We start from the raw sequence: 9,694 nt of genomic DNA, 5'->3' as shown, positions 1-9,694 counted from the left end.
ACCGAGGGGGCTGGAGAGATCCTTCTGACATCGGTTTTGGGGCTTGGACGGGGGCAGGAGCTATGGGTGGACCATCAGGTAACAGGGGGTTTGCCACCCCAGCTCCGGAGGCTGGCTCAGCCATTTGGAACTGCTCCCAAGGTGTCGAGAGGGGTGGGGAAAGCAGTGGCTTCCCGAGCCCCTCCCGCTTCTATCTCCGAGATACGCGTAGATGTAAAGAATTCAAAAAATGCCATGTCTGCTTCGTCCGCCTCCCCCACCAACAGTTTCATCTTGGGAAATCCCCCTGGTTCCCTTTCGGGCTTTGCCTGGGCTGCATCACCCACACCGCGCACCTCCCCCGGACCAGGGGATGACTCCAAGACAGCATTTATAGGGATAAGACCTCCCTCTTGTAATTCAGGGGGAAAAGGGGCGGGGGGGACAGTCTTTCCTCCTGTGGGGGCCGCAGGTCCCTGGTTTCCAGCCTGCGAGGAAACGCCCTGCAGCCACAGAGATGTTTGCAAAGCAGCCTCTGCAAAGGGTTTCTTGCATTTTGCCGCACGTAAAACTTCATGCACAACTGTACCAACAAAAAGCAGTCTCGCAGCATTTTTGCCTTTATGCGTAGCCACGTGGTAAAGCTTAGTATTTACATCTTCCCACAGATTTGGGTCAAATAAGACATTAAAAAGATATTTGGGCACATCTTCCTCACCCAGGATGACAAAAGTTCCTGTCTTGAGACTCGAGTGAGATGGTATTTCATCAATATTTCCAGATTATTTAGGACATCCGATTCAGTTTTTGAGGGGTTACTCCCCATCCTGACTCCTTGACAGCTTACCAGACCCTAATGGGTCTGCTGTTCATGGGTCTGGTCTGTTCCGCGACCTGAATGTTACGGGAATCGGCTCCTTCCACCGGGTTTTCCGAATGTCCAAACACCAAGATGTTCATCTGTGGAGAAATTTTCCTGTGTCCCGGTTTTCATCAAGGGTTCCTGGCACAGTTTCTTCTTACTGAGCTGCCACTTTTACACGGAGGCACCAGTTATCGGTTTCTCTAGACTGGATTGAAGGCACTTGAGACAGTAGTTCATGTTCGGACTCAGGTGTTTATTATTTCCTATCAGTGAAGCAGTCTCACAACCATGAGTTCTGCAGCCTTTCATTACCAAGGAACAAAAGGGCTATCTCTTGTTACAAGGTCTTTTAAGACTTTTTAAGACTAAACTATCCAAATAAGAAATGACATCTAGATTATTTTCCCTTTTAACCCAATAACTGATCCCTCTAAGCCTGCAATGCAGATTTTTCTGTCCAATTAAAAAACATCACCCAAACCCATGAAGAAGGAAGAAGGTAAAGAAGAACAACCTGCCTCCACCCTAAAACCTCAATTTTTCTTCATATTTATTTCTATATTCTAAAATCCCAAACTTTAAGTTTTCCACCCTGTGATATTACACACTTGTAACCAATTACACACCCGTAATCCCAGTGCTATCAATCAATTTTGGAAGTCTTCTCCACAGCCTCAGGTCAAATGCAGTGCACTCTTGTGGATCTGTGACTTTAAGCACAGAAAGTTGAAAATTCTCAGCATCCAGGGTCCCAACATAGAATATAGGCTTTTCACAAATATTAAAATGGATTTTATATGTGTGATGTTAAAGTAACTTTGTTATAAAGATATCGTTTTTATTTCTGTTGTTAATTAAGTTTAGACATAGTAGTGAAATAGCTATGCTTGTGTAAAAATGCCTGCTTGGATGGCATAACATCCAATGAACACAGGAGGAGGACACCTGCTACAGATATGCCAGCTATCAGCACTCACCGTTTGAAGGCAGTGTGGACCAAGGCCCAAACTGGAAGTGATAAAGAGGAGACAAAATCATAGCCAAGAAACACGCATGCTCTAAAAAGACAGACCCAAGGACGGGCCGTGTAAAACAGTTCCTGGAAAATGTAAACTAGTTCAGAGAGATGCATAAGGATCTATGAATATGCAACAGGCTGATGTAATGGAAAAGGTATTTAAGGGGTATCCCTAGAAGTTAGTGTGCTCTTGGCTAAGTGCCAAGATACACCTGGCTGTAATAACCTTTGCTCTACGATCCTTTTCTCCTATTGTCCTTTATTAAACTTTTTAAATTTTTACAGGAGTGTGAATGTGTTTTTCACAAAAACGTAACTATGCAAACAATAGATTAGCAAATTTAAGACCCACAGTCCCACTCACTATGTAATACCCCATTTCCATATCCCAAAATAAGGGAATTTGCAGGGCACTTTCCATTTCTATAGGAGCTTAGCAGACCAGGTTTTCATTGAATGCAGGTTCCAGAACTCCTCAGCTCAGAAGCGATGCTCCATTCACACAACCATGACCTCTTATTTGGCCTTTCAGACAGATTTTTACATCTGGGTACCCCATAGAGGAGTTGAATAAAAGAAATTAAAGTAATTTACAAGTATACTAGTTTAGAACAAAGGAAGAAATGGAAAATTATGGGTGCAGTAGTGATAGCATATCAAAGTAATCCACAGGAAATCTTTTATCTGCCAACAATGAATCAACCTCAAAAATAATTCTGCAAGTCAGACCTGTATCTGTTATGTGTCAAAACGTCTAATGGTACATCTTAATTACACTTATGATTCGATAGGATGCTACCAAGAAAATTATTTACTACATATCTGGTTTTGACTCAACAGCTATTTTCCCCATAGAGAAACAAATCACACTAATATTGCTAAAAAAAAAGAGGAATTTTATATTACAAAACACATATTAAAAAACAATGCAAATCCTTATGAAAAGACTGTTAAAAGGCAGGTATTTTTTAAAAGTCCTGTCTTCAGGTACTTTGAAAATGCACCTCAACATGCTTTTAAGTAAACGTTCAAATAGTCAAAAATACAACCTAAGAATGTAACCAGCATTTCCTCATCTTTAGAAATAGTGAACACTCTGAGACTGCGTATTAAGGAGGGATAAACCAAGCTAAGATACATCTTTTTCTGGAAATACGTCTGCATGTAATGAATGAATAAGCGAAAAGCTTACCTCTTGCATGCCCGACTAGAACGTCCTTATAGTTAAAATACTCGACTTCTTCAGTGTAATTTTGTGTATAGGCAGTGTTGGATCCAGCATTTCTAGATTCGCTCCAACGTACTTTTGCATGTCCTCTTGCATGAATTTTAAGAGCTTTCACTCTAATTTCCCCAGTAACTTCTAAACTGATCCTTCCCGAGACTGTGTCCCCGCTAGAATACACGGGGATATTGCTGTTACTGAGACAGTCAAAGCTTATTGTCAAACTCTTCACCTTCCCCAGCACCATGATTTTTAATGAAGTGTATAAAAATATACTGCAAGGAAAACAAAAAAAAGTCAAGGTCTCATACAAAACGCGACCTTCACGTTACACTGAACAACGCCTCTGCTGCGTAGAGCCTGCCAACCAGATCAGCGTCTCCCCTACGAACGCTTCATCGGAATTGCTGAGAAGACAACGACAGCCGCCCAACACTACGATATCTGTACAAAGGCAGCTGGCCCGCACGCTGCCAGGTCACTTTAAGAACAGCTTTGTGAAAAACAACCACCCCTGCGCATGCGCGAAGCGAGTCGTAGCGGCGGTTTCCTCCACCGCTTGCCTGTCTTTCCTGCCGCGTTCGGGTTTTTTTTGTGTTATCGCTTCCATCTCATGCAGAGAGTCAGAGCACTCCCTGGTGGAGTCAGGGCTCTGCTACGAGTTCGCAGTATGGTATTGAAATACGTACTGAAGAACTGAGAGAAAAACGTCGGGGGGAGGGGGCGCTAGGGCTCCTTGTCCACAGGGTCATCTCAATCTCATCTCATCTCATCTCATCTGTCACGGCCTGGGGATCCTGGCTTGCTGATTGGGAGGTGTCTCGGAAGAAGCTGGCAGCTGAAATCGGGCAGCAGTCGGTGGGCACCAGGCCCTGGATTCTGGCAGTAGACAGCACGGGTTCTCCCCCTCAGCCGGGGGTTGCCTGGCTAACAGTAAAGAATGCAACGACCTTAAAAATACATCATCTGTATCAAAATAATAAATGAGAAAACACTATAGAGCCATATCCAAATTATGTGAGAGTATTCCCTTCCTTATTAACGCATATACAAAAAAATTCCATAGCAATACCCACTTGGCTAGCAAGATTTGGGTCTTTAAACTTTGCAGTTCTTCAAGGGCCTGCCAAAGGTAAGCATCAAAGGTAACTGCTATGCACTTAAAATTCTGTGCAGATGCACACTGACAGAGGTACATGGTGACCATGAACTCAGAACCAGAAGGACAGGAATTGTGACCCTCCTGTCTGAACTCCATGAATAGAAGAAGTGGAAAAAAGGGGGCAAAAACCAACATCAGCAGCAAAGAAGCCAGACCCTAAAGGAAGATTCATATTAATTACATGTAAAAGTATTTAAATAGAAAACTTCACCTTGATAGAGGTTTAAATGTATACTTTCGCATAATGCCATGCTTTTGTACCCTCACTCCTCAGTTAATGCAGCGGGTGCTGCAAAGCAGGGGGGGGCCGGCAAAGGCAGCCGTGCCCCGCTCACCTGCCGAGGCCTGCCTATAATTTCGCCAGGATTGGCCCCTTCACGAATAAAGCTTTGGGTAAGGTCTGTAACTGAGCAACGTGCCGAGCAATTCCCTGACACAATGGTTCTGTTCTTTACTGTTAGCCAGGCAACCCCCGGCTGAGGGGGAGAACCCGTGCTGTCTACTGCCAGAATCCAGGGCCTGGTGCCCACCGACTGCTGCCCGATTTCAGCTGCCAGCTTCTTCCGAGACACCTCCCAATCAGCAAGCCAGGATCCCCAGGCCGTGACAGATGAGATGAGATGAGATGAGATTGAGATGACCCTGTGGACAAGGAGCCCTAGCGCCCCCTCCCCCCGACGTTTTTCTCTCAGTTCTTCAGTACGTATTTCAATACCATACTGCGAACTCGTAGCAGAGCCCTGACTCCACCAGGGAGTGCTCTGACTCTCTGCATGAGATGGAAGCGATAACACAAAAAAAACCCGAACGCGGCAGGAAAGACAGGCAAGCGGTGGAGGAAACCGCCGCTACGACTCGCTTCGCGCATGCGCAGGGGTGGTTGTTTTTCACAAAGCTGTTCTTAAAGTGACCTGGCAGCGTGCGGGCCAGCTGCCTTTGTACAGATATCGTAGTGTTGGGCGGCTGTCGTTGTCTTCTCAGCAATTCCGATGAAGCGTTCGTAGGGGAGACGCTGATCTGGTTGGCAGGCTCTACGCAGCAGAGGCGTTGTTCAGTGTAACGTGAAGGTCGCGTTTTGTATGAGACCTTGACTTTTTTTTGTTTTCCTTGCAGTATATTTTTATACACTTCATTAAAAATCATGGTGCTGGGGAAGGTGAAGAGTTTGACAATAAGCTTTGACTGTCTCAGTAACAGCAATATCCCCGTGTATTCTAGCGGGGACACAGTCTCGGGAAGGATCAGTTTAGAAGTTACTGGGGAAATTAGAGTGAAAGCTCTTAAAATTCATGCAAGAGGACATGCAAAAGTACGTTGGAGCGAATCTAGAAATGCTGGATCCAACACTGCCTATACACAAAATTACACTGAAGAAGTCGAGTATTTTAACTATAAGGACGTTCTAGTCGGGCATGCAAGAGGTAAGCTTTTCGCTTATTCATTCATTACATGCAGACGTATTTCCAGAAAAAGATGTATCTTAGCTTGGTTTATCCCTCCTTAATACGCAGTCTCAGAGTGTTCACTATTTCTAAAGATGAGGAAATGCTGGTTACATTCTTAGGTTGTATTTTTGACTATTTGAACGTTTACTTAAAAGCATGTTGAGGTGCATTTTCAAAGTACCTGAAGACAGGACTTTTAAAAAATACCTGCCTTTTAACAGTCTTTTCATAAGGATTTGCATTGTTTTTTAATATGTGTTTTGTAATATAAAATTCCTCTTTTTTTTTAGCAATATTAGTGTGATTTGTTTCTCTATGGGGAAAATAGCTGTTGAGTCAAAACCAGATATGTAGTAAATAATTTTCTTGGTAGCATCCTATCGAATCATAAGTGTAATTAAGATGTACCATTAGACGTTTTGACACATAACAGATACAGGTCTGACTTGCAGAATTATTTTTGAGGTTGATTCATTGTTGGCAGATAAAAGATTTCCTGTGGATTACTTTGATATGCTATCACTACTGCACCCATAATTTTCCATTTCTTCCTTTGTTCTAAACTAGTATACTTGTAAATTACTTTAATTTCTTTTATTCAACTCCTCTATGGGGTACCCAGATGTAAAAATCTGTCTGAAAGGCCAAATAAGAGGTCATGGTTGTGTGAATGGAGCATCGCTTCTGAGCTGAGGAGTTCTGGAACCTGCATTCAATGAAAACCTGGTCTGCTAAGCTCCTATAGAAATGGAAAGTGCCCTGCAAATTCCCTTATTTTGGGATATGGAAATGGGGTATTACATAGTGAGTGGGACTGTGGGTCTTAAATTTGCTAATCTATTGTTTGCATAGTTACGTTGTGAAAGTACAAGGGACTGTAAGCTTGTTATTTCTGAAGTTTCCACCCTTTGTTAGAAGCGGTTCAATCCTGTTTGGGGCCTGTCCCGGGAAGAAGGGAGGGAGTATTCCTTCTCTCCGCATATTGGTTGCACAGTCAGGTGGTAGTGATGACTCAATTCCTAGAACGAGAAAATGTTAAAACTGAGTACATAATTTGGTTGGGTGTTTTGGTGTGTTGTTTTGACTTTGTTGGGGGTGGGGGGGGGTGTTGTTTTTTGTGTGTGTCTGTGTCTTTGTTTTGTTTTTTAATTTGAAAGATATTTACTGCAGAAATCTTCTACAAAGCAGTTGCTATCGATTTTAATTATGTTACCATGATGCAAGCAAGCTCGGGTCGCTCATGAGATGTCTTTCTAGTTCACATGTTCTTTATACTGCTGCCTTAGAAATAATTCCTTCATGCGAAAAATTCATTCACCTCTGGCTTGCAGATGACAGAAACATGCAAGCATGCAGGAGTCACTCATAGCAGGATGTATCCTTGCAAGTAAGAAGGAGATCCTATGCTTCTGTCAACTTAAGCAGACACAATGACTTCCTATGTGGCCTGTAGATCCAAATGCTGACCTCGATAGTAGGTGCTTGGTTTTGTCTGGAAAGGGAACAAATGGTGGCAGGGAAGGGACAGATCTGACACATTCCAACACCAGAAGCAAGACTGGTGCTGCACGTGCAGCGTGCGCCGTCTTAAGCAGTTGTCCTGAGACATCCCTGTCCTTCCCTTGGCTGCAGGCAGGACTGTGAACACTCGCTGCACAGAGTGGAGTTTAACTCTATGCCTTGTACCCTACCATAGTCTGGAACACCACTCCCTGTCCCTGCCTTGTCATTGGCCTGCTGGGGTTTGTTAGCCTGTTGCCAAGGTGATGCCAGCCGCTGATTGTAGGGGCCTGGGACGTGGGGGAAGTTCCTTTGCCCGCTCTCTAGTGTGTGCTGGGAGGCGGAGCAAAGTGGCTGCAGAGGGCACATTGCCTTTCTTGAGAATGCCCACCTCTGGGGACAGACAGAAGTATTCAAGCTCCTGCCATGCACATCCACTGGGCCAGCAAGGAGTTGTGAGCAGGGGCGGCCGTTGGGACACACGGCCCCACGGCCTCTTGCATCGCTCACTTGGTTATCTCTCCTGGCCCATGCCCCTGGCCAGCACGATCTGTAATCGCATTTCAGTAATGGTCAGCACACGCTCCTGAGAGAAGTGCAGGACTGGGGTGTCTACACGGGGCAAGCCAGCAGCATGGCCCTGTGGTATGAGGAGAGCGGATGGTGAGGTGTGGGTGATGGCCCTCCCCCTTTCTCCTTACCTCTGCGGTAGTCAGGCCAGACTGTGAGCAGAGTTGCTGAGCAAATGTAGTGGGGTGTAATGTAGATTGTATGTATATGAGTGGTTGGCAGGGGATGTGCTCGTGCCTGTTTAGGCCAGTCCTGCTCCAGCCTCGTCTGTGATTGACAGCTCAGTACTTGCTTACCATAATTCTGCTGCTGCTGTTCAGGCTCAGTGGGACTGCTGATCTGACAGGAAGTGAAGAAGGGATGAAAAAATGTATGTGCAAGGAAAACACTATTATTTTTAATTAAACCCAAGCAAAGCCCTCCAAGCGTTTTTTTAACAACAACAGCAACAAAAAGCATTATACACATTGCTTTACTCTTTCATTGTATTGAAGATTGTTATTTTGTGACATTACATGCTGCAGGTGCATTTACATAAATAGTGTTCTAGGGGTTTTATATTTTTGCATAGGTTTGTTTCAGCATTTCTGGTGCACTAAAGAAATTGGAGCATCGGCACTTTTGTAGAACAGTGGGAACTAAAAAATCTTAAAATGTAGCAGCGTTCCTTCATGATGCTTCAGACTATTAACAACAGGAAGGGTCTTTTGTGTAATCCCACTATATGTGCCTTTATTATGCCAACCCTTTTGTATATGAGATGCTCAATTGTTTTATCTAAATAACTGTCTGTACTGTTGGAATCAGCAGGATTTTTTTTCTGGGTTCATGGTAATTATATCGGAATAAACCACAAATTTATTGGAGCATTTCAAGCAATACAAGAAATCATGACTCTAAAATAAGGTCAGCTTTCTCATTGAAATTAGGAAATGTTTGGGTCTTTGCTATCCAAGCAAAATTGAGCTAAACTTTGAATTTTTGATACATTAACTCTTAACAACATTAATTGGACAGCTTGCCACTTCTTGTGCCCCTGAATTTTTTTGGTACTTTCTAGGTGGTGCTTGTGCACTTTTTAAAAAAATCAATTTTTGGACACTTGCTATTTAGGCGGTAGGAGGAAGGTGAATTACTGAATGTAATCAATTAATGTAGCAGAAAATACTAAGTTCACTTACTACTATTAGAGAGCTCTATTTAATTTTAACTAGAAGTCATATTGGAAAACAGTTTCCATTACAGATCTTTCAGGCAGACCTTGAAATGGCAGCAGTTACAGCTATGTTAGTACTTGGATTTAAGATTGTTAAAAATGACCAGATAATACTGGCTTTCACATTTATGTATTAGCTTTTGCATGTTGTTATTGATTATAAGTATTTAGTATAGTAAAAATCATAATTCTTTCTAGCTGCTTGTTAATTTAACATAATCAGCTTAAGTATGCCCTGTATTGCTCATAGAAATAGTAGTGTAATGAATATAATATCTATGTATCTCTTATAGAAATAGTATGGTGATTAATGTATTGTACTATAGACCTTAGTAAAACATAAGATGTGAAAAGGGCTTTTTGTGACTTAGAAGAACAGTGTAAGGCCATGCACCGACTGACTTGTCCAAGTGATAAGATAACCATGACACAAACCAGAGCACTGGAGGACAATTAGAGAATACCATGTTAAATTTAAAGAGGACATAGTTATTTGAATTAGATCCCAATATTACCGGATGGAACGTGCCTGGGCTCGTCTGGCCCCTGCTGCTTGGACAGAGGTGGCAGCTGTGGTATTTCACCACAGAGATGCCTCTGGCTGGCTGGATGTTGCAGCTAGGCACTTGGAACAAGTCCAGGCTAATAAGAACTCAGTTTTACCTCTGGTGAAAGTCCTTAGGCTAGGTGAAGAGGAAAAGGAGACGGATTCTG

General features: G+C 43.3%; 1 protein-coding gene across 1 annotated transcript in view; it reads left to right on the top strand.

Moving 5' to 3' along the window:
• Positions 1-5,127: 5,127 nt before the first annotated feature.
• LOC135460417 (arrestin domain-containing protein 3-like) overlaps positions 5,128-9,694 on the top strand; it is a 44,592-nt gene continuing 40,025 nt past the window's right edge. The window contains exon 1 of the mRNA XM_064737232.1: positions 5,128-5,670. Coding sequence (XP_064593302.1) covers positions 5,391-5,670 — 280 coding nt within the window. The 5' untranslated portion in view covers positions 5,128-5,390. The remainder of the gene's footprint in view (positions 5,671-9,694) is intronic.

Source organism: Zonotrichia leucophrys, unplaced genomic scaffold (genome assembly GCF_028769735.1).
Source record: "Zonotrichia leucophrys gambelii isolate GWCS_2022_RI unplaced genomic scaffold, RI_Zleu_2.0 Scaffold_41_468701, whole genome shotgun sequence".
NCBI lineage: Eukaryota > Metazoa > Chordata > Aves > Passeriformes > Passerellidae > Zonotrichia > Zonotrichia leucophrys.
This window is presented reverse-complemented; position numbering and strand designations above follow the sequence as displayed.